Source organism: Colossoma macropomum, unplaced genomic scaffold (assembly GCF_904425465.1).
Source record: "Colossoma macropomum unplaced genomic scaffold, Colossoma_macropomum, whole genome shotgun sequence".
In the NCBI taxonomy this organism is placed as follows: domain Eukaryota; kingdom Metazoa; phylum Chordata; class Actinopteri; order Characiformes; family Serrasalmidae; genus Colossoma; species Colossoma macropomum.
The window spans coordinates 27,458,704-27,483,616 of NW_023494784.1; the positions used below are offsets into that span (position 1 = coordinate 27,458,704).

At 38.4% G+C, this 24,913-nt stretch overlaps 3 protein-coding genes across 5 annotated transcripts; 1 reads left to right on the top strand and 2 right to left on the bottom strand.

Moving 5' to 3' along the window:
• Positions 1-739: 739 nt before the first annotated feature.
• On the bottom strand, positions 740-6,126 carry cir1 (corepressor interacting with RBPJ, CIR1). Its single transcript, XM_036566605.1, has 10 exons — positions 5,975-6,126; positions 5,358-5,452; positions 4,375-4,448; positions 4,247-4,260; positions 4,054-4,106; positions 3,920-3,968; positions 3,627-3,744; positions 2,610-2,716; positions 2,098-2,183; positions 740-1,769 (listed from the first exon to the last, which is right to left on the bottom strand). The coding sequence occupies exons 1-10, from the start codon at positions 6,044-6,046 to the stop codon at positions 881-883; spliced, it is 1,557 nt and encodes a 518-aa protein (XP_036422498.1). The 5' UTR covers positions 6,047-6,126; the 3' UTR covers positions 740-880.
• Positions 6,127-6,185: 59 nt separating this feature from the next.
• scrn3 (secernin 3) lies at positions 6,186-10,962 on the top strand. 3 transcript variants are annotated; one of them, XM_036566636.1, is made up of 8 exons: positions 6,186-6,289; positions 6,644-6,800; positions 7,109-7,290; positions 7,760-7,959; positions 8,352-8,564; positions 8,814-8,976; positions 9,220-9,400; positions 10,503-10,962. In XM_036566636.1, exons 2-8 carry the CDS (start codon positions 6,645-6,647, stop codon positions 10,662-10,664), a joined length of 1,257 nt encoding a protein of 418 aa, XP_036422529.1. In that variant the 5' UTR covers positions 6,186-6,289; position 6,644; the 3' UTR covers positions 10,665-10,962. The 3 variants fall into 3 exon arrangements, with proteins under 3 accessions (XP_036422529.1, XP_036422512.1, XP_036422521.1); XM_036566619.1 differs by having other exon boundaries at positions 6,274-6,386; XM_036566628.1 differs by lacking the exon at positions 6,186-6,289 and adding an exon at positions 6,298-6,420.
• A 72-nt stretch (positions 10,963-11,034) lies between these two features.
• gpr155a (G protein-coupled receptor 155a) lies at positions 11,035-24,514 on the bottom strand. The gene is made up of 16 exons (XM_036566593.1): positions 24,231-24,514; positions 23,389-23,870; positions 22,461-22,860; positions 20,840-21,008; positions 19,658-19,813; positions 18,725-18,808; positions 18,459-18,579; positions 18,265-18,349; positions 17,303-17,393; positions 16,648-16,849; positions 16,401-16,496; positions 14,172-14,302; positions 13,564-13,659; positions 13,417-13,481; positions 13,135-13,272; positions 11,035-12,822 (listed from the first exon to the last, which is right to left on the bottom strand). The coding sequence occupies exons 2-16, from the start codon at positions 23,810-23,812 to the stop codon at positions 12,612-12,614; spliced, it is 2,469 nt and encodes an 822-aa protein (XP_036422486.1). The 5' UTR covers positions 23,813-23,870; positions 24,231-24,514; the 3' UTR covers positions 11,035-12,611.
• Between the last annotated feature and the right edge of the window lie 399 nt (positions 24,515-24,913).

Below are 24,913 nucleotides of genomic sequence, written 5' to 3' on the forward strand. Positions count from 1 at the left end.
ACAAAACTCTAAAGCAAGATTTTTGTGGCCTAAAACTCATCAGTAAAAGCGCAAAACTGAACTGTAAGGGAATCTGGAAAGATGCGTTATTAACTACACAATGTGGACAAAATTCAACAGCAACCACCATGCTTTACTGTTAAAACTGGAACAGTCCTCCTGTTTTCTTTTAATAATCCATTCTGATCAGTTTAGCTTCTGGACACACTTCAGGTTCAAGACCAACTAAACTGAAATGAATACATTATATGCGAATTGTGCCGTTTCATAATCAAGATTGGAAAGTGGATATCCGCGAATTTATCACTGTATAAATAATAATTACCACGTCATTTTGTGGGAACAAATATAAGAACAAATGGTCATCTAGCTAACATCTATCTACTACAAAACTCCCCATGATAAATCAACAAAAACATTGAGCAGTTGTAAGAATCCCCCTTGTGCTCCCATTTAAACTGACTGCACAGACTGCAGGTGAGTGACTGGCTCTGGAAAGCAGTGCGTCTCGGAACTGAGCAGCCAGCTCATATACAAATCAGTAAGCAATCTTATAAACTTCACAAAAACAGTGCTGTATTCTACATCAGAATTTTGATGTGGCTTCATCGCTTTTTCTAAAGTAGTCTGCTGCCCTCTACTGGCAAACTGGCCGCAGAGGGACAGAAGAAAAGCTGCATAGCTATGAACTGATCCATAACTTACACAACACGAAATAAAAAGTCTTAACCAAACATTATTTAAAGGGTGAGAAAAATTTATGAGAGAAAAAAAATAAACATTGCAGTAAGGTCATGACAACCATCTCCAAAAGACTTACAATAAAAGTACCCAGTAAAATACAAATGGACTGGCATGAATTGTACCAGCAGGACGAGAGCTATTTCAGCTCGTGTTTTCTTTCTCTGCTTCTCTCTCGTCTCTTCCCATCATCTCTGCTTCGACTCCTGTGCCTTTCTTTCCCAGCCCTCACTCTGTCCCTATTTCTACTCCTCCTTTTTTCGGTTCTTTCCCTCTCCTTCTCTTTCTCAAGACTTTTGCTTCTTTCTTTTCTACCTCTACTTCGCTCGAAGCTGCGGCTCCTCTCGGGCCTCCTCCCTTCGCTGTCTTTGTCCAAGCTTCGATGCCTTCCTTCTTCATTTCTACCCCGATCCCTACTCACACTCCTTTCCTTTTCTCTTTCATTATCTCTGTCCCTACACTTGTCTCTGCTTTCCCTCCCTCTCTCCCTGCTCAGACTCCTGTTTCTCTCATCCTCTCTGCTTGTTCCGTTTGCATCCCTGTGCCACTCCTTACCCTTCCCTCTTTCGTTTCCTCTCCTCCGAAGGCTTCTGCTCTTGTCTCTGTCGTTATTCCTACGTTCTCTCTCTCTGATGTTATTTCCACGCGGTGACCTATGACCCTTTTCTGCTCTCCTATCCTGTTCGTCTGACTGTGTATGTGTATGTTTATTATCTCTGTGCTTGGCCTCAGGACTATGAGAGCGGTTTCTATTGCATGGCTCTTTGTATTTTTCTCTGCCTCGTCCCTTACTCTCGCCATCAGAGCTGCTCTCACTGGATGAGTCCTTCTTTCTCCTCTTTTTCTTCTTCTTCTCTTTCTTCACTTTGTGTTTTTCATTCTCTGAATCAGAGTCAGAGCTGCTGGAACTGTCGGAGGTGCTGCTCGAGGAACTGTCGTTCGTCTTTTTCTTCTGCATATGTTTACTTTTCTTTTTCTCCTTTTTGCTCTTCTTCTTGTCCTTTTTCTTCTCTAGGCGGTCAAGTTTTCTTTAAAAGAACAAAAAGATAGATTAGAATGACAATACCTTTTAAGATGTCAATGGGTGAGTAAATTAAAACAGTGCAAACTAACTCTATGGTTCCTCCTTATAACACACATTAATACTTCTGTAACAGGGGAATAGTTCAGTTACTGAACTATTATGTTCTACAAATACTCACAAAAGTAATACACACAACAGGAATAAATGTGAACATTAACAATACCTCCACATTCCTTGTTTTGTTTTCTGTTGTTTTTTAATATAACTAAGTCGGTAAGAGAGCAGCTAAATTAAGGAACTTCCATAAGGAACACTGACTAATTTATACATACCTGAGGAGCTTCTGTTTCTGCTTTGTGGTTAAAGATTTAAGGAACTCGACTTCAGGATCCTCCTCTTCCTCACTAGCCACAAATTCCTGTAGCACATTAGATCATCATATCATGACTTACAGAATACACACAAACACACTCAAGAAACTTGCAAACTCTAAAAGGACAAAATACACATAATATGCACCAGATGTATATGAGCTTGTAACAAGCAGAAACTAGTATGTGTATGTAAGGACAAATCAAAGTGAGCAGCGTAAGCTATGTAGAGCTGTAAAATAAGCAGTGTGTCTGCTTCCCTGCTCACCTATAATTTCGGCAGTTAGTCTCATCAACCCTGCCCTCTTGACTAAACTTGCACTGACTGGAATCACTGTGCGCTGCCGGTCTGATAATTGGCCGTTTTGCTGCAATCACACTTTCTCTCCTCCTCACTCAGGACTGGGCATGGATATCATTGGTCTTATTTGAGCCTGAGGGGGTGAGTGGGGGGGGGTGGACCTGGAGATTACCTGTGCTGGATCACAAACAGTGGCGTTCCTCCCAAGGACACATTTCTTCAGCGCAAACCCACTGTTCCGCATCTCTGCCATTAACTCGGAGGGGTGCATCGACGGGCCTGTTAGTACAAAACACAGCCTCAGAGTCCCATTGATGTGTGTCTGCATCCCCCTCAGAGGGGAGCACAGCACCGGCTTTGTTAACAGAAAGGGACACCAAATCAACTCACTCGTCCCCTGACTGGGCAAATCATACCGTATTATTCTGCCAAAGCAGCGGTTAGAGCAAATCAGAATACACAATAATTGCATTTTTCTCGAAGCGCAGGAGGGGGGCTAGTCACAGAACTGTAGAGCTGGACCCAGGAGCAGTAAACACATTACTGTACTGCTACACACTCTGATTACAGCCCTCAGCACACACAAGTACTGCTTCCTGCACTAAGAGCGGTTCAGGAGATCGTGGAACAGTGAAACAGACTGCCCAAACTAAATCTATCTGATCCAAAGCTAAAACATTACTCATGACTCTCAGCACAAATTTTCAAGTGCTCTGTGTAACTGGTAAAACAGCTACATGACACTCAAATTACATTATGCAAATATTGTCTTTTTAAAAGATATGGTGTAATTGTACAAGTCAAAGAAAAGTGTACAAAAATGAGCAAGCAATCACAAAAAAAAACTCTTTCAAATTAGATTCAGATAAAAAGTGAATCTTATATACATGTACTAGCATATGCTGAGATGGCAACACTGCCACCTCTAGGGCCAGAGAGAGAGCACAAAGAGCATTCACAACAATGACCAACGTAACTCAAAATAATTAGTTAACATAAGCCATATATGCATAGAGAAAAAATGACAATCAACTAAGGATACATCATGAAAAGTAGACCATTAATTATTACTCCCAGTTAATAACATCTATTTCATTGCAATCAGATATGTAAAGCAGCATTTGAGATTAACTAATATGTATTAAGGTGATGGTTTTATATTTCATTATATGTAATTAATTACGCATACCTGCTTCATCACTTGCCATAGAGCTAGCATTGATGCCTGACAGGCCAAAGAGAGGACACTCTCTGTCTGTGTTCACATGACCCCACTTATGACACTTGATACATCGCACATTTCGCACCTGAAAAACAAATACTAGAACTTCACAGACTGGTCCATTTACAGTGTGAAGAGATAAAGACCAAAAACATTAATAAAACCTGACAACATGAATAAATACTTAGTTCAACTTTTAAACTCTACCTTAAATACACATAGGAAAGAGAAAAACAATAAATAAAAAAAAAACACATTACCTGGATCCCAAAAGGCTGATCTCTGATGTTCATGTCATCCTTTGCATATCTAAAGAGAATAAAAGTAAGAAAAAACAGAAACTTGGAAAAAAGCCTCAATTATTTCTGCTTACACAATGAATAGCAGTACTTACTTCTCACGAGGAGCAACCTTCTGCCACTCAAACTTATATTCAGCTTCTCCTTCCTGCAAAGGCCAAATTAAACAGAGATTTAAAACACCAACTTTAAGACTAATACATCTGAAAAAAGTGCTGTCATTACCAACCAGGACTTAAACATATTCTTAATACTAAGATGCTTGATGGTCTTAATGAAAAAAATTACCTCTTTGGTCTCCTCTTCTCATTTTCAGGGAATAAGTAGAAAAAAGCAGAGAAAGACAGACAAGAATCAAGAGACAAAACTTTATGAAGGCATGTGACCCTAAATTAAACTATTCAGAATATAATTACCTTTAGATGCACCAGGAGGAGCTTCATACATGAAATTAAGACCATTCTTCACTCTATCATCACCCATTAGCAGCCTGAAACATACAGTAAGTAGTAAGTTGATTATCAAATAAATATGATTACAGGTGACAATGCTGCCATCTTATGGCAACAACAGGTTTTGACAACAAGGGGAAAAAACAAACTATATACTACAGTGGATGGCTTGAAAGACAGGTTTAGGGGGCAATTCTTTATGTTTTTACATATGAATAAATAAAAATACTAGAAAATCAAATGTAAAAAAGAACAGTCACACCTAAGCCTAAATTCTTTGCACATACTGTGCTGTTTAAAATGAATCTCTAAAACACACTCTTGATCAGGAGAAACATGCACTGAAAACTTTAGAGGACAAAGTTACCTGCAGTTTCATTGTATTTACTACTAAAAAAGTTTAGTGCATAGGTGGGAAAAAATACATGACAGATGGAACTTTTTAGCTTTATCGATGAAGATTTTATCTTGTGGCTGTTTTTCTGCAACTAAATGAAAGATAAAACAGAAGTAGCACAAAAAAGTTAGACCAGTATAGTTATACTCCTTGTCTCTATAACACTCTCTTATCAGGCCTACTCAAAAGATTACAACGAGTTCACCAGAATGATGCATAAAACTTCGTCAGTTACTAAAATTGCTTATTGTTTGCATGTCTCATTTAGAGTTGATTTTAATATGTTGGTCATTCCTAAAACACAGCTGAGTAGCAGGAAGTCAAATTCAAACTATTTCTGCCCTAAGCACTGGACATCTCTTCTTGAAAACGTTTTTTTCCCTTTTTCCTTAGCGTTTCTTCATTTCATGTCCTTGTTTGTATTCTTTCCTATTTTGTGTAAACTGTGAGTTTTTAAAAAACGCTTTTAAAATACGCAGAATAGCTAGTTTGAAAAACAAGCGAAACAAACACTGCGTATTTTACTGCACCATTGTATAAATATTCTCACCTGTTGTTGTAGGTCTCCTGCTCTTTCACGTAAGCCTGCATCAGGTCTTCCTGCTTCTTCTTCTCGAAGCTTAATTTCTGTTCTGCTATCCATACCTAAGATGTAGGTGATAAAGGGATTTAGTTTACAATAGCGATGATTAGTGAACTAGGCTGTACACAATTCTCTTCAAATCCAAATGGATAAATTTTAGCTACAGATAACAACTACTATTTTGACCGTCACTATCGCTGTAGTTATTACATAAATTCTGTTACCTAACCAAGTTAGGTCAACACAGAATTTCCAGATAAGTAAGATAGCTAAACAGTTTCCAGTGCAATTCAGCTAAACTAGCCAGACGCGGTATTACATAGCAAGCGACGCTAACCAGCGGTCATCGTAAACTTTCAACGTATTCTTCCAGTGAAAATAACGTCGGCAGCCGAAGTCAAACTGCATAACCAAAACAAGTTAGCCATATAACGCAGTTAAGTGAACAAACAGTGAATTAAATGAGTAACATAGCGAGCCTGCTTGCTTGCTAATATGCTAAGTCAATAGCTGCGTGGTCAGGGCAACCTAACCGGTGTTTATCATCAATTATCGCTCCTGAATTAGCACCGAACATTAGTTACCTTCTTTATATTGGATTTTGACGCTGGGTGAAAATCCTTCTTACACATAAAATTAGCGAAAGACTTCCCCATGACTGAATTTTAATGAAAACGCCGCTGCTTTCACCAAAACACAGCTTACTGTTTACGTTGGGTCCAAAGGCGCTTCCGGAGTGCGCGAGTGTAAACTCTGACCTTTAGTAAGAACAGTTCCGCTGATTTGTAACATATACGAACTGTCTGAAACAAATGTTATGATACACATGCAGCAAATCCATTTGATCTAAAAATCGATTTTTCTGTTACACCAGAAACCGCCGCAGACGTCTAGGGAAAGTAAGCATGCATTTTAACTTCACTTACGGGGAAATGAAAGAGAAAGTCTGACAGTTCAATTTCAACCTGAAGAGAACTGCAGTATTTGAATGAGGAGGTTATTGCTGAGTTTACTTTGTTAATTAGCTGAGGTATTTGACGTTACAGTTTTATCTGGCCTTTTTACGCTTCGGAGCTTGTTTAAATTGAAAAATATATATTTATATAGTAGTGCACTTATGCCAACAGATGGAGAATGTGATGGTGGAGTCTTAGAGTGAAAACTATGGGAATAGCTTGAGATGGCCTCATGAAAATTTGCGCCTTCTTCATGCTGAAGTCCATGGGTCATGTTAGTTGGTTTTTGTTGTACAGGATGAAGCCATCCTCCTGCGACACGTTCGTGGCTTTGCCTCCGTCTACCGAGGGCCAACGCATCATCTTCGGGAAGAACTCGGACAGACCTTGCGATGAAGTCCAAGAGGTGGTCTACTTCCCCGCCAAGGACTACAGTCCAGGCGAAAAAGTAGAGGTATGATGCAAGACTAATAGCTCGTTTTCTAAGATGGAGGGTCAGTCTAAATGGCCCTTTTTACGTAGAGTAGAACTAAAGGTAGAAACGCGTTCTGTTATTCTTGGACAAATTATGACATTTACATTTACATCATTTAGCAGACGCTCCTATCCAGAGCGACTTACAAAAAGTGCTTTGTCTATCCAGAGAAAGAATCTTTGCTAGCTACCAATAGGTTATGACACCTGCCGGAATACAGGTGTGCAGACGAAGGCAGGTGTCCATTAAAGTAAATGTATTTATCTCTTGTTTCTTATCTTGGACAGTGTACATACATAGAGATAGAGCAGATAGCCCATACCTATGCTGTAGTCTTGAGTACACCAGCTTGGCTCTGGGGAGCCGAAATGGGGGCAAATGAACATCAGGTCTGCATCGGAAATGAGGCTGTGTGGGGGAGAGAAAGTGCTGACCACGAGGAGGCTCTGCTGGGAATGGACCTAGTCAGGTGATTGCACTGGTACAGTCTGAAATAACACTAATGTAGTTTTCAGTGCAATATAAAAGATACACTGTATGTCCAAAATTATCCAGACACTTCATTCCAATTAATGAATTCAGCTACTTTGAGGTGCACCCATTGCTGACACAGGGGGTTCATTTAAGAAAATTTAACTTGTATATTGCAATTGAAAAGCATTTCCTTACAACTGGATGTTGTGGAACAGTTGCACATGAGCCTGAGATCACCATGCCCTAAGCCAGGCATCAGCTAGAAGGGAAAAAAGAAACACTGAATAAGCAGGTGTCTACAGACTTTTGGACATGTAGTGTATGAAAGCTAATAAAATATTAATCTTTTCAGTTTGTGTGTTTCTTTTGGATAATGGCAAATTCCTCTAAATAACTACATTCTTCCAACATTGAACATACTGTGATGTTAATACTGTCATGTATCTGGTCTGTTGTGTTTCTAGACTGGGTCTGGAGAGAGCAGACACTGCAGAGAAGGCTGTAGATGTGATCGTGGAGCTGCTGGAGAAATATGGGCAGGGAGGCAATTGCATGGAGGATGAGTGCACGTTTACCTACCATAACAGCTTTCTCATATGTGACCGCACTGAAGCCTGGGTGCTAGAAACCTCTGGGAAATACTGGGCAGCAGAAAGAGTTGAGAGTAAGCCAGAATTATCCCTTGTCAGTAGCTACTTCTACAGTCACTAGACACTTCATCTAAATATTCAGGGCTAGTTTCCTGGCCATGGATTATGCCTAGCCTTGGACTAAATTGCAATGCCAATAGTAAATCACTATTGTTAATTCTTTTAAGTCTAAACTTTAGCTTAATCTGGATGTGGGAAGCTGGCTCTTGGCTTTACAGTCTCAGTCCTGGCGCACACATATGCTGCACAGTTTAGTCTTTCCCCAGTTTTGACACATCTGATTCAGCTCAGAGAATACCTAATATTTGGATAACATGCTCAGTCTTTATGTTGGACCAAAAAAAGTACTATACTACAGAAATCCACTGTATGTGTGTATATTCTTTTCTGTTTTGTTCCTACTAAGATGGATATCGGAATATTTCCAACCAGTATTCCATCACCACCAAGATTGATAAGGAGCACCCAAGGATGCGTGAATATGCACGGGAGCAGGGCTGGTGGGATGGCAAAGTGGAGTTCAGTTTTGCCGAAGTTTACTCCTTTCTTACCAAAGGCCGTATAGAGGCCTCTGGGAGCCGTTACTGCGAAGGCCGCAGGCTCCTGGAAAAAAGCAAAGGTGACCAACCATAGAATAGAAAATGAGAAATAATCACCACATCTTAATTCACATAAAAAAGTGCATACTGTGACTTGTGGTCCTCTCTAAGCACTTTGAAGCTTTTCAGGAGTTAGACTGTCAAAAGTAATAATACTTTATTCGCAATGTAATGTTAGTAATGCCAATATGAGAAATGACTACACAAACACTGAGGATCGACGTTGGTTCTCTGTTTAGTGCAGCACTTTATTGTTGCCATATTTACAGGCCATATCACAGCTGAGACGATGATGGAGATACTAAGAGATAAAGAGAGTGGAATTAATATGGAGGGCATGTTCATGACAACCGGAAGTATGGTGTCTGTGATCCCTAAGGATCACTTACTGCCTGGGGTCCACTTCTTCACTGCAACACCTGACCCAGAAAGGTAGGTCTGGACTGGTGGAGCCTGATTTTACATGTTCAGAACAGTAGTACATACATTAAGAAATTTTTCCAGTGCACTACAGAGTAACTGCAGTAAAACTATGGAAAAAATTAGACTGTCTTATGTAGATTTCCAATTCCCTTTTATTACATGTACAGCACACTCTTATTAATAACCACTGAAAATGTTCACCACACTTTACTGAAATAACTGGTCCATTCATAATGCGTTTTCTTTCTTTAGATCTGTTTTTAAGCCATTTATCTTTGTGGCTGACATAAAGCAGCTGAAGCACACATGTTCTCCATGTTTTGGGGAGGATGATCCAGTAAAGAAGAAACCTCGCTTTCAGAGTAAACCTAACCGTAAACACCCTCTATTCATAAAGCACGAGGTGGTGGCTGCCATAATAGACAGCACAAGGGTAAGTTGTCCAAGTTGAATGATTAATCAGTTAGTGAATAATAAACAGTGATTTTAGTGCACAGCAGGAGAGGAGCATGGGGCATAAACAACACAAGGTAAAATGTAACATGGATATTTAATGAAGTTAAACAGGCTGAAGTAAAACATTTTTTTAGTCATGTTCTCGTATTCTCATTGCAACACCATCTGCAAATTTCAATCCAGATTCACCCTGAAGAGTGTTTTTGTACCATAAAAGTAACTTTTTTCAATCACCAAATTGTGTGTATGAGTCACAGACGTCACACTTATATTGTTTTAATTGCCTTCTTGTTGAGTATAGCACTATTTTAAAGCATGTAAACACCTCACAACCTGAGCTAGCCAGGCTGAAGTACAGCCTCCACATGGCAGGGTTAGTTTTAACACTGTGTTACTACTAAGCCTCCTTAAATTAAACAAAGTCCATTTTCTCACAGATAAATTAAAAAGTCACTTTTTTGTAGGTTTTTATGCACAGATTCATAAACATTTGATGTCATTAAACATGTACTATAGATGTGACGTAGACAAAGAATATTTGTTTTAGTGTGCTAATTCTTGACGCATATATATCGTTTGGAAAGCTTGTCTGGTTCAAACAACTGTGACAGCTACCCCCTGCCATCTGCTACAGTTAACGTAGCTGTAGGGTTTAAATGCAGTGTATGGATGAATTGTTCATAAATAGTAGGTTCTGGAAACAAAGTTTATGTTTTCCTTTGTAGCAGAGGTCGATTATATTAGCCTTCCTCCAATAATTAAAAAAAATATTTAGCAAACAAAAAAAACAAAAACACCATCTTAGGCTGTCCCCCTCTCTGCACAGTGCTTTTTTGGCTCCCTTGATCATATGCCAACTGGTATGTTATTGTTGTTTCTCAAGCTTTCTGGAAAACTTTATTTCAGTAGATCAGATTTTCATAGTATGTTTTGTAATTATTATTATGCTTTAGCTCTGATTTGAAGTAAAAATTAATTTATAAAGATTTAAGCAGAATCCCTATAAAACAGAACAAATGATCTGCCTAGTCTTATTTTTCACCTTGGTAAAAACCAAACATCTTCTGTTTATGTGATAGGAGAAAGGTCAGAGGATTGTCCAGAAAATGAGAGAGCTGGAGAAGCAGAAAGTGACAGAAATGGAGCAGTACCTGACTACAGGTGTGGAAGATTCAACACTGCTGGTCCATCTGTTCTCAAATACTGTTGAGGAAGAGATCAGTGCTTACAGCAAAGCCTGAGCCAGACTGATGAACTCTTTGACCCAAAGTGATCATTAAAAAATTACGAAGAACTATATTTTAGAACTATTTCATGATCATGAAACATTAGCATGCCAGCTTAAAGTGGCAGCCAAAATTTTCACATTGTAAATCATATAATTTATGTACATTAATTATTTTTGAAAATATGTAGGTACAATAGCACACTAAGCCAAGTAAAATTCCAAATTACCTTTCGTAGGAAGACTTCCAACATGTCAACCCTTCATATCAGGAAGAAAGGATCATCAACAGTTATCACACATGCTATTTTTTTGCATATAGGGAACTTGTTAAGCAGCCCACTGCGCTTAATACATAAATAAAATAATGTACAATAACACATAAAAACTTGGAGAAATCGTTTATTTAATGTAAATATGCAATGTGTGGCAAATGTAATTATGTAAAAATGGCATGAACTGTATTATAAATAAGTAACACAAAATAATCTCTTTGCAAATAAACAAGTTTTATACAAGTTGGAGTTACACAGTGTTAGCGTCAGACTGCCTGGTCACCTGAGGATCTAACATGAAGAGCTCCTGCAGACCACGGCTGGGATTCAAGCTCAAACATTTGGGTTAATCAAAGTGATGGAACAGATTTCCTCCCTCAGCTTTGGCTTTGAGAATGTGAAACAATATTGACCATTAAAACCTCAATAATTAATTTACTTATGGCTCCATCCTACAATGTGTCAGAGGTATAAGCGAAATATTGGGGAAAAGTTTTGAATTGGAGTCATAACTTAAGTGACAATGTTTATTTAAAGCAGTAGGCATGGAGTTCTGGATAAAGTAAAGTAGAGATCATCTATTTTACCCTCCTTTCAATATAAGCATATTTTGTTTTTGTTTCTGGCTTTAAAAGCACTTCATGTTTAATCTAATTTTTCATGCTAGCTAGTCTGACTATCCTAAACATTGATACAGTTAAAGAAAATTGTATCAGTGCTGCAAATAAAGGATCCTTTCGCAGTGTGATAAACAATTTCTGGAGAAATCTTTATAAAACCTTATTAAGCTGTTAAAATGATTTTATCGTAGCTAATAAGTACCAACTTATTAATGGAAGACTTTTTTTCAGTGCAATATTAATTTCATTAATACATTCTTACACAAAAAGTTTGAAGACTCCTGGTCAAATGACATGTTTTATAGAAGTGAAAATGAGAAAAAAATATAATAAGAAATAACATCCTTTACAGGGAACAAACCTATATGGCATTTTTCTGCACAGGCCATCTTTTTTCCCCCCAGTGTTATTCAGCAAACAGTAATTGTGCCTTTAAACATGCAGAAGTGTGCTATCTAAGGAGAATATGTACTTATTTTGACTTCAATAAAAATGTAATTTGACCAGGGGCACACAAACATTTGCATACAACTGTAATATGAAATAATTGTAACCAAGTGAAACTTCTGAAAAAGACAAAGATTTCACACAGACTGGTTTTATGATGACCTACATTGATCCCAGATGTTTTAGCTTCAGCTGTTTGCACTATTCTGTATAGAGAGTATCCAGGAGATACTGGAAGAAGTACCTGTTGCTGCAAGATTTCTACTTGCATTATTGTAACAAAGCTTGTATTTTTGTGGCCATTATATTCCTCTATATTTGAAGCTCTTATAGCTTCAATATGTGGTATTTACATGTAAAATACCCAGAACACAGTGGTGCTATACATGCAACTTAGCATGCAAACCATCACCTAGTCCTATAAGCAGCACAGTGTTAATCTTACCGTCCCTTTTTTCCATCCCATACCCAAGAGGTTAGGAAAGGGTCAGTGTAAGCCCAGTGTAAACTACTCTCAAGCCATAATAACACACTACAAGTTAAATTAGGCACACAGCGCATTACTTTGAAGATGAAATTGAACCAACATTAGCCTTTTCTAGCCTTTATATTCATCCAGCTTTAGTGATTAGCTATGTTTTCTGTGAAACGATAGTGCAGGGTGTCATCCAGGAAACCATAGTTATGGGTGATATGGTGGATAACGCCACCCTCCAGCAGCCGTGAGCCATACAATAGCGCCTCCCCCTGGTCACTAGCAAGTCCAACAGTCTGCAGCCACTGCACCATTTCACTACCCAGAAAGGTCTCTGCTATGCTCCGCTTCCCACACCTGCACAGAAGAGCAAGGATCAACCACTACAACCAGAAAGAGCACAGACAAATAGGGAAGAGGTGGGAGGCAAAACAAAGATGCTGGCTCATATTAATGAAGAACTGACATTGTAAAAGTGAGAATGAAAAAGAGAAGTTAATGAGGAATAAGAGGGAATAACAGCCCATACTGAGAATTACTTCCTGAAATTCAAACTTGTAAAACATTTCTGATACTTATAAAATATACTTTTGTTAAATAAAACTTTTCAGATGCGTCTAATTATGCAAGGATGCCAACAGAGTAACAGAGACAGTAGAGCATGCCTACCTCTTCTTATGGACGATGTCTTGCACACACTGTTCTTTATGATATTTAAGGAACTGATTACAGGTCAGTCTGATCTCCTCAGATATGTCTGACTGGATCGCTGCCTCTTGACCAAAAGCCTGTCTCAGATTGGCTAACCTACATTTTTATTAAAAAAAAATTATATATATATATATATATATATATATATATATATATATATATATATATATATATATATATATATATATATATATATATATCACCACAAATTACAGTCCAAAGCAAAGTGAATGAACTTGCCTCTTTTTAAATGGTAAAATGATTAAATGTTTGTCAAGGCCAAAAATTCCAAAAGATATGAAACCCTGTGGGGAGAGAAGAACAGAGCATTAACTCAATGCACAACTAAACTGTGGATGCAAGAATGAGATGACATATGATCCTTACCTGTCCAAAGTTGATGATAGCACAGAAGAACTGTAGCTCCAAGTACAACCTGCCTGGAACTGGACTAAGGAGCCACCAGAGGCAGCTGGAGAGATTCTAGAACAATGTGGGTCAAGGGACCATGAATGAATGGCATGTTCTTGAGATAAGAGTATCTCCACCCAGTGATAGCAAAGGCAGGTCAGTGAGGACATCAGCAATGCCAAAGAGAACTAATGAATATGTAATAGTGCTTAAGTAAGGTGAGATGACTGGTTATAAATGCAGTGTAAAACACTTCATAATTTATTAACAGATGGCAGATTTGAAAAAGTCTGATCTGATATACTGAGGTTTTAGTGGTGCAGACATAATACAATTTCACTCATTACAAAAGGTTGTTTACCCTAGTGCCATCCAATAGAGACCATTAGTCACTGGAACCACAAACTGTGGTTTCATGACACCAGTGCCTCTCGGTCATTGACGTAACAGTAATTTCACTGATTGCTAAAAATGCACACCAACTCCCCCCTGCCTTCAGGTCTAAAATAAAAGTTGTTCACAATGAGAATATACTATAAATGTGCATCAAATGGAGGAAAGACCCTAAGTAAATCTGTACTTACAGCAAGAAGACTGACGGTGAGTAACAAGCAAAGCAAAGCATGTCTGGCCATCTGTCTGTCTGCACTCTGCCATTTCTCTTCCTCTTCCACCAGCAAACAATGAGAGGAATCACAGCAGCTCCCGCACTCACCTGCAAACATCATGTTTTCAATGTGACCTTTTTCCATTTACATGTTCCCATTTATTGCCTTTACAAGAAGATGGAATACTCCTGTAACCCTAAAGGGGAATTGTACAGATTTCTCAAACTTTAACTAAACACTAAGTAAACAGTTTAGCACAGTAGTAGTGACAGGAACCAGACGTCTGAAGAGTCTGATGCCTCTTAAAGCTCCCTCACAGAAAGCTATTATATAAAATGGTTATGAGTATGCTGCCTGATGCCTGAGACATTGTTTTATGATGGTTTTAAGACCAGGTTTTGGCCTATAGCGAATTTCTTAAAATGCATTCATGGTGAAGGGGTACATACAAGGCATTGTAAGGCAATATAGTCCCCAGTGAAAACATCTCTCTGTTATCAACATTACATGTAAAAACTCATCCAGGTTTACTAGCCATTTTGGATAGTAAATAAAATTCCTGTGTTTGCATTTTGACATCATTGCATTTCATTGTTGACACACATGGTTCCTGTTTCCTTTCACCACCACTGTTAAGTACTCCAAATTAGTACGTTTTTTTAACAATGAACCATTTCACATCAAACCACTTTGAATGACTTTGTATACACCATAATGACAATCACCATCGTTGTCTGAAGAAAAACAAATATCTCCAAAATAATAACTTCACAGAAAAGGGCAAAACACATTCTTTATTTTCTATGTAAGTTAATGTAAAGAGATTTTATTCCGAGCAATTTTGGAGCATTTCTGTCAGTCCACTGATCATGAATTTTTCACACAATGTGAAAGGACAGCTGCTAGGCTCAGATGATGTATAGAACTAGAACAAAAAAAATGTAAAAAGAAGATGCATGTTTTCCTTTGGACAGCGACATTATGCATAAAATGTGAAAAATCTGTGGAAATCCCACTTTAAACAGCAAAATAAAAACACACACAGCCGATACACGTGTAATTGTTAGTTGTTGCAAATAACACAGGATTATATGCTCAGACCCTGATAACTGCATGACAGTCTTTAAACGAAGATTATATCGATGTCTGCTTTACAGCTGATGCAACCATCACATCCAAATTGACACCACAATTGCACCACACAAAATGTGTCTAAACACAGCCACTCAAAGCCAACTACACCGTGTAAAGTCAACTGTGCTTACTCATCTGCTGAGTAACAGCTGTTGTGGTACAGCCTAATTTCAGAGTTTGCGCAAGCGTCTTTTGGTGAAAGATTTTTACACCTGTGGGATTAGTTGATAACTGAAGCACAGTAAGAAGACAAACAGCACAGAAAGACAGACCTACTCTCTGTTGTTCAAGTCTTTTTTTTCTTTTTTTCAAAAAGTCAGCTTATAATAGAGGTGGGTGATATATTACGATACTTCAAAAAAAATTTCACGATAGATATGTCACAATATTTACTTTTTTTAGACATCTGATCAGTTGGAACAGAGAAAGAAGAACAAGTAGTGTTAGATTTTAAAACACTATCAAAAACTGTGAATACAGTGATTTTTATTCAATATTTGGCATACTGTGTTGCAATAAATTCAGTTAAACGAGATAAATTTTAATCTTTATAACAAAAAGTACTGACGATATGCACAATTTGTTCAGAAAAGCATTTTATATTGTATTGTATTGTGACATAATTTATCATGATAGCGATAAACGTTGTCATATTGCCCAACCCTAGCTTATAATATCTCCCAAAGTACAGCAGATTCTACATAACATAAAGCCTAAATAAATGGGTGGAGTTTACAATGTATGAGCAGGTCCTTCTAATGTTAAAGAACAGAAATACAAAGAAATGTGAGGTAATAATCTAAGGCATGTCAGAGTTAAGGTGTTTCAGACTGAGAGAGTAAACCACAATATAGTACATATTACTGGACAGCGAGACCAAGCCAGTGACACAGTAGTAGTAGTTTGTGGAAGAAAACAAGGAAAATTAGAGTGCCTGAATATGAGTGCTGAACAATCAGGGGGATGGACTTTGAAATAAAAGCGAGATATGCAGGAACATGACATAACGTAAAATAAGTGAAAGATCAATTAGTGTAATAATGATAAGTGAGCACAAGAGTGATAGTGTACCTTGCTGTGCAGATGAAGTGTCCTTCACACTGTTGTTGATAACCATATTAGTCATTGACTGAACAGAAGCACTACTGCACTGACAGCCCTTACACTCTGGGGGTGGGAAAAAAAAGAGACAAAAATGTAAAGCGCTAAAAAATAAACTAATATTTGCAAACATTTAAGTAAGGCTACCGACTTCAGACACAAAACAAGATATTTAGATCTAAATGAGAGACATGTTAGCAATAGTATAATGCTATACCTGGCCTGATGTCATCCTCTATGGAAGACTGCTCAAAAGTGCACTGGGCCGGCACGCTGTTGTCTGCTCTCAGGTCTTCTGCAGTGCCATTTGCTGTTTCCTGCTCAAGGGTCTGATATTCCTGGGTGCCTCTGCTGAGTAGCATGAGAGACACACCTGCTACAACTATACCCACACACAGCACTACTGATGTGCAAAATATCTACATAAACACAGAAGGAGACAGAGGAACAGAAATCAGAAGTAAAATTACATTCAGCAGCTTGTGGGATCTATAGGAAAGTAAACAAATTTTGCTTTCTCTACATGTGAAAATATCATTTTTAGGGACACACTTCACATTACACACTGCATGTTTCAATACATGACTGTTTGTGCGCTTATCAGAAAGTGGAAGCCCTAAAAACCATCAGACAGTGAATCAGCTAAACACATCGTCTGTAGATACAATGGCTTTTTTAGCCCAGAGGTCTTTTGTGTCTGACAATAAAACCAGCATATGTGAAAACAAGCTAAGGAAAGTCAGCTTTTATAAAAAAAAAAGCACATAAAAATAGAAGAGCAAGTCATTCATAATCAACACAGTTTTGCTTGTGACCACCTTTTTTGTCACAGCACTCTTCAGGATTAAATATGTATTTTAGTCTTTCTCTACCTGCGATGTGCCAAAAAAGAAAGCAGAGTCGATGGTGTCCTGCATTTTCTCTCCCACCATGAGGAGAATGCTTACTGCAACCATTGGCACACTGTGAATGGTAGTGATAAGACAATATAAGGCACTTTTTATGTTGTATACATAAACAGCTGTGCATCTTCTTGCTAAAAGTTATAAAAAGCAACTACAAAAGCAAATAAATAAACAAGATTTAAAAAGTCATATCAAAAACGTTTTTTTATTTTCTTTCTTATGCCATCTGCCCTTTAAGTTATGTCAACATTTCATGACAAATACAAAGACCAAAGCCAACAAAAATGACTCAAAATTATATGCAATAAAACACAGTCATATGCAAAAGTTTGGGAGCCCCTGATGAAATGACATCAGGAGCCCCTGATGAAATGTCTACTTATTTGTGAAAATAAGTAGACATTCTCCACAGAGAACACAATACTGCACATTGCTGTTTTTTTTTCCTTTTTTTTTGACTGAAAGTTATGGCACATCTTATTTCATTTTTTATTTTTTTTCTATATGTTTAGCTCATAAAAACTTTGCACTACAATTTCCATATTTCAGTTTGTTCCCAGCAGAGGATGTGTAAATTTATTTTCACAAAGAAAATCAACAAAACATGTTCTTTGACTGGGTGTGTTCAAATTTTCAGATACGACTATCAGTACATTGCCATACATTAAAGTCAATAAGATTTTTCTCCTTCTTCTGTAATTTTACCAATTCAGAAATCATAAATGGTGAAAAAATGCAGTATAAAAAACCGAACCATATACTTTCATTTCTTTAAATGTCATTCAAAAGCATTCTACAATGAATTCTCTATAGAATGCTTTTACATGACACCAGGAACTTAAAAAGGAAATAAGGGTTCTGAAAAGGTTTCTGAAAATGCATTCATGTGAAAACTCAAATAAGGAAAAGGAAAAAATAGCAGCACTCACCCCCAGCCAATGATCATTATAATACCTGGCTGCACCTTTAGCTGCTCATCCCTCTTCAACAGGTAGAGAGAGATGGCTATCAATCCTATTAAAACACAGATAGTTAAGAAAGTTGTATCGAAGAACACTTTACAATTCATGAGGGTTATATTAAGAGGAATCAATCAGCAAGACTGTACTTGTGTGAGTCTTACCTGGCCATATGTAGGTACTGTAGAGTGAGCCATATAGCAGAGTAAAGGTAAACACCTGACCAATGAAGTTATCTTTAACCACTACAAAGTTCCAAGCAATCATACCTATACATACCCCCAACTACACACGGGGTGGGGAGCAGAAAAAGTAGAGCATCAGAACACTGAAAACAACAGAAATAAGCTCAGACATACAGAGATTCACTCTGGTCTGAACACCCACAAACTAGTCTTGACTATGTTGTCAAAACATTTAATTGCCTCACCTGTGCCACAAACAGATTAACTGTAAACATATGAGGAAGACTGCAGACTTTCTTACTCATTATTTTTACAGCCACACACCACACCTGCAACAGAAACACATACAATTGGCCATCTACAGAAGAAGGGTGACATTAGGTTACTGTAGGGTAGCTGCTCTGCACTTGAGCAAAAAAATGCACTGGAAGGGGTACAGGTATTTCAGGTTCTCCTTTTCTCATTTCAGTTTCACTGAGATAATGTAAACAAGTTTCAAAGTGATACACAGGGCCTGACAGTGGACAAACACAGTTTGTGATTAGACAGCATGGCTCAATGGCCACCTGTTTGGGAGGAGACCTGTTTACATTTATTACATTTTTACTGTTAACCTATTTACGTTTCCTGAGTAGAGCTCATGACAACCAGAAAGAGGAAGGAAGTGCAGCCCCACTGTGGTTGAGCTAACTTTTTTATCTTAGAAGCACTCACTACTGCTACATTACAAGGTAGTTCTCTCATATTAACCATTTGGCTAAAAGATTGAGTTTTACTCCAACCACTTTCCAAATACTCCAGTTTTACATTTCTAATTGTCATTACTTTGATATCCATAGCCCAAGAGTCACAGTGGATATTTATTCCAGTGCAACCCCAACATGTCAGTTTAAATATGTAACGGTTATTTTTCTGCCCCAGTTATTATGGTAACAACTGATTTAGCATAATCCCATAATATTAGGCTGAGTTAGAGGAGCCAGAAACAGTGAAAAAAGAGTGAGCAGCTCAAAGGAGGCTGTTTAAAAGCCATTAACAAATATAGTGTTGCAACATAGCTTTTACAACAAGGAACAATGAAAAAAGCAGCAAAAACACAAAAAAGGGACAGAAGCGAAGTATGAAAAGAGGAAAAAGAAGAGGAACAGTCAGTTCTACATGCATAAATGTCTGCTTACCAGTGCAAACAGGCTGACAATGCTGATGTTAAAGCTAATATTCTGCAACGCAGATGCTAGTGGTTTGGGATCCATCCAGGGAATAGTCAGCAGCCAGGCAGAGACATACATGATAGGGGCAGAGAGAAAGGTGCTGATAACCATCCCTGAGGTCACCTAGAGAATGGAGATTGAGGTACAATCAGAGGTGGCCATGCAATGTCAACATACACTAAAAACTGAAGTATTCATTATGCAAATGTGTTATATCATGTACACTGTGGTCAAAACATTACAGCTACAACAAACAAAATTAGAGAAATGATCACTTAAAACCAGCCTTTACTACGTAAATCTTCTATCCTCTTATCCATAAATGCATCAATGAGTCATGTCATTACATTTTAATGTTTAAGTAGAAATAACAGACTTTGCTCTTATCTTAAACTCATGCAACCGAAAATGTAGACAAGGCATGACTGAAGTATTTATTTTCTTTTTTTTTTTCACTGCTCCCAACACACCTGATCCAAATAATCAGTTTTTTAAAAACCCTTTACTGTATTAAAATTTGTGTTGTAAAGCAGGGAAAGCACCAGAACATGCAGAGAAGTGGGCCTGCAGGAACAAGGTTGGGAAACACTAAATTAAAGAACTCAATATTATAAAAGTACAATATTTGTCATAAAAGCTGTGCTTTATGGTTTCCTGATCTAACACACTAGAGTAGTTACACTAGTCATAATAAAACACCACAAAACAAATCAATGCAATCTGATACATTGCATTGTTCAATCCCTACAAAATACGTTATCCTTATGTGGTGCATTACATTACAATTCTCTCTACTGAACATATCATGAGTTTCTTCAAGAACAGTACTTCAAGAATAATGAACAACCGCATGCCTCATGAGAAAGACAGATTTAGGGGATAAGTTACTAATTGAGTGTCAGACCATTATTCTATTATGCAATTATAACTCTTATTTTCCTAATTTATTTTTACCAGTTGTCGGTTTTTTGTCAGGTCCTGTTCTATTTATCTGTCTTCATTGAATATTTTCTGTCTGTTTTAATGCTTTTGCAAATCACTAAACACAGTGATACATGCCATGGCAATGCCTTCAAGTATCGTGATGTCTTTGCCATATCACATTTCATATACAACATGCAAATATCATGCACTACAGTAGGCACTCACCACCTGTAGCTCCATGTTGTAGTGTGCAGCATATATGGCCACACTGGGCGCAGTGGGAAAGACTCCGTACAGGAAAGCGTAGTTAGACAGACTGCTGTGGTTTAGAGAGCTAAAGTTTCCACTGTCCAAAACCTCCACCATGCCTCTACAAATCAGTGGCATCACCAGCCTGAGGAAAACACAAAACAAACACACATTGTTCACAGAAGAATATGGAGTAAACATATTCGGTATTTGAGCTAAAATTATAAAGCTCTCCTTAAAGGGTAAATTTCACATTTTCTGCATAATTCAGTCACTGAGATGTAAACAAAGTCTGCATGAGTATTCTGAGTTTAAATGCTCTGTTCTCGAGAACGTTGGATCTCTTTATATTGGTGGTGATACGAACTAGGAATTGAGATTTCTTCAGCACAAATATAGCCTTTTTTTCACTATCCAAAACCACAAGCGAACTTTCACATGTCTATCAATATTATATATAAAAGAAAATGATAAAATGGTAAATCTGGAAAAATGTGTTTTCTTTGGGTACGACTTTTCCTTACAACGCTGTGCATGAACAACTCAGTCATTAATACATTTACAAAAAAAATAAATAAATAAAAATAAAAAACCCTTTTTAGGCCAAAATCTTCTTAGACACATCACAAAACAATGTGTCACTCATCCGGTAACATATTCATAACTATTCTGCCTAATAACCTTCTATGATGTAGTTTTTAAAGGCATTAAACTTTTAAGACATCTGAAGACACAATTCTGACTCAACAATTTAATTGTATAGAAATCTTGAAAGACTGGGGGAATTCCATTTTAAATGCAGAGTTATCAAGTTCTTTGGCTTGGTCTGAAAATCTCAGTTATTGCTAAGAACTGTCCTACATTTTTCTGTAATCTCTTAAATCACCGTTTTCACATATCCTGATCATCTGGCACCTGACTCAACATTCTCTAAGCTACACTAGGAAACACTTTATATAACAGGAAAGCTTAAAATGCTACAGATCAGACTAAATTACAGAGCATGCACAGGAATATGTTTCCTCACACAGGCCCAAACTTGCTTTGTCGCCATGAGAATTCTTAAGCACAGAGGAGCCAGATATCACTGTCAACAACCAAAACTCAGAGTCAAAACACTACTTGTAAATGTAAGTAATCAGTGCAGAGAGATGTGATCCATGAGAACAGACTGGCCTGAGGATTGCAATAATAATCAGTATTTAACTGTGCTACATTACAACACAATGTATTTAGGGCAAATGCTGAATGTGAAACTGTGCTAAGAAAGAGGAAACAGAACACTGAACCTCTTAACCCTAACCCATATGATACTAAAGGAACAATAGACAACTATTATTGCAGAACAACAGTCCACATATATAAGAGCAAAAGTTTCGCGTGGTCCAGTCCTTCAGCAGAGAAACAGCTTCTATCTGCTCACAAAACAAATGAGGTTGTGCAAATGCAAATTAATTGAATTCCTTAAATTGCCTGAAACTTTCATTTTTGAAGAAGTTGATGCGCCATGTTGTGACAAAAAACAAAGCATTTCAATGTTCAGTAACTGTCACTATACCTAAATACTTCACCTGTTCACTGTTATCAGGAAACTCACAGTTTTGCGGTGATGAGCAGTATCAGAGCCACCACTGTGGACTTTGTCAGCTTCCTTAGTTGACCCACCATGGTCAGACCCAGATAAAACAGAGCCGCACCTCCAAACGAGTTGGCCAAGCCATCCACAAACTCCTCCATGAACGGTGGGATCTTCTGGCCCAGTAGGAAGTGTGACGCAATCCCGACCACCACCATGAAGACGATGGGGTTCCTGAGAACCTGGAGCAGCACCACCCCAACCACATGCAGCTTACTCTGATGCTGCATGTGCTCACCCCGCCGCTTCTGGACCTCACAGAATGCAAAACCAATTGGATTTAGCACCATGAGGGAGACCGGAGCCACCAAGTAAATGTACTGCAGGTACTCTGGATGGGTGTTTCTGTATAGAGCCTCAACTGAGGAAGACAAAAGACATTTTTTAAACCCCAGCTAGAGGGAGTAGCAAGCAGTGTTCAACTGAAAATAGCATGTTCCGACTGTTTAAAAAAAGAAAGATGCTTCTTCCATTACATTTGTTTGATAGATCTGGGAAAACCATATAATATAAATGGAAGACAATAAAAAAGCATTCACAACCTAAATGTGGTCACTCACTGTACTCACATCAGTCTAACCTATTCTTAGCCATGAACCAAACAAACAAGCTGACAAATGGATTAAGCAGCTCTGTACAGGACAGGCATGGTGCAAGCACTGCCACCTGAGTCAACACAGCTAGCAGACAGCAGAGTATAGGAGTGTTTGTCCACATCTGGACAAAGGGCAGTTAGATCACTTTTCAAAATTTTAACTATGTTTTTTTTTTTTTACTTTGTGAATACTTTATGTGACTGTCTCATTGTTGGTTGGACTGTTGCTCTTCCTTTGAAACAAAAAAACACTTTTTCCTTATCTGTCCAAGGGAAAAAAACACTATTATTTACCTATAGGGTATCCCAGAGCAAAGTCATTACTCTGAGTAGCAAATATGGAGAAAAGGCCTGCTTTGGAGAATCTGGTGTCCTTGCTGGTCACCAGCAATGTCAGCACACACACAATGAAGAACACAGTCAGTTTGGCCACCAGAATGCTCCAAAGAAATGGCCAGATGACATTTCCAAAGTCCAGCAGCACCATGTTCTTAAATAGCAGTGCTGGCAGAGCAAACCTTGACACAAAGTTCCCCAGGCCTTTGGCTTGTGTGGATGTGATGATATTGGCACGGCCAGCTGCATATCCACACAGTATGATCCCAAAACACTCAAGGAGAGCGGGGAAAAGCTTATCGATGGACATGGCAGGATGTGGGGCAGGTGAGGGGTCAGCCCCCGGTGCAGAGTTGGACATGGAGGTGTTGATAGACTCCATCCTGTTGTAGGTCTGTAGCCTTCAGAGATGGATGGAGGTTATCAAGAGTCCAGCCAGTCTGACAAAAAAACAACCAAAATCGAGAAAATGGGTTAATCAAAGAAATTAGTGACAAATTATTTCGAACGAATGACGAAAAGCTTTAATAGCTTTAAAAGTAAATGGTTATTGGTTTCTGAGACACTTCAGCAGCACGTACACATCCACCTCCACTGCCCTCCAAGTTCGCAGAAAGCCAGCTAAGCTCATTTTGAACGTGCCCAAGTTCCCGACGGAGGTCACATTTGAACGTATATCTTTCAGCATGCTATAAACGCTACATAAACACTGTATAGTTTGCAGTGCGAACGTTTCTTTATCACATCCCCTTTTCATTAAAACTGGAGCATTTAAACCTAATCCCCGTCACATCTCTTACCTTTCTGAGCTGCGGTGCTGAAACCGGTCGGAGTTACGGAGTTAGCACGAGTTGCACTGACAGGAAACGGCACAGGAGCCCCGCATGTCAACAAACTAGTTCTCTCTCTGCTTTAACCAGTTTCTCCCCCTCACAGGCTGGTCGAGGCCTGATGTTACACCCATAGCCGAATGCTCAAGGTAGATGAAGACTTCATATTTGTATAATTACTGGACTTCAGGTCTGACAGCTCTCGTCTCCTCCACTCACACTCCGTTCCTGCCGGCCTCTTATATGTTTTCCTAAACCGTTGGATAGAAACTTGATTCCACCAATCACAGATAGCGGGAGGCGGCCATAAGCAAATTTGCACATGAGTGTTTCACGTGGTGCTTGAATAAAAGTCCTCAGCGTTATAAAATACTGTTGAATAAAAGTCTTCTCAGTACAATATTCGCCTGGTTTATTTCGGTCTCGGCATTGTTCGCATTAGCCTCCCTCTTCATGGAAATTCCTAAAGAGGGCAAAACTCCGCCGTAAAGACTGCACAGAAATGCAGCAACCAGAGGAAGCGTTTAAACTGATGTACATTTTTACAAGCCAAAGATGGAGCTCTAGGTAATGAGCAAGTGTGTGTTATTCAATGCCATTGTTCAAATGAGCCCATATACTGTGGCAGCTTGTGTCTGATAAAAATGTGCTTT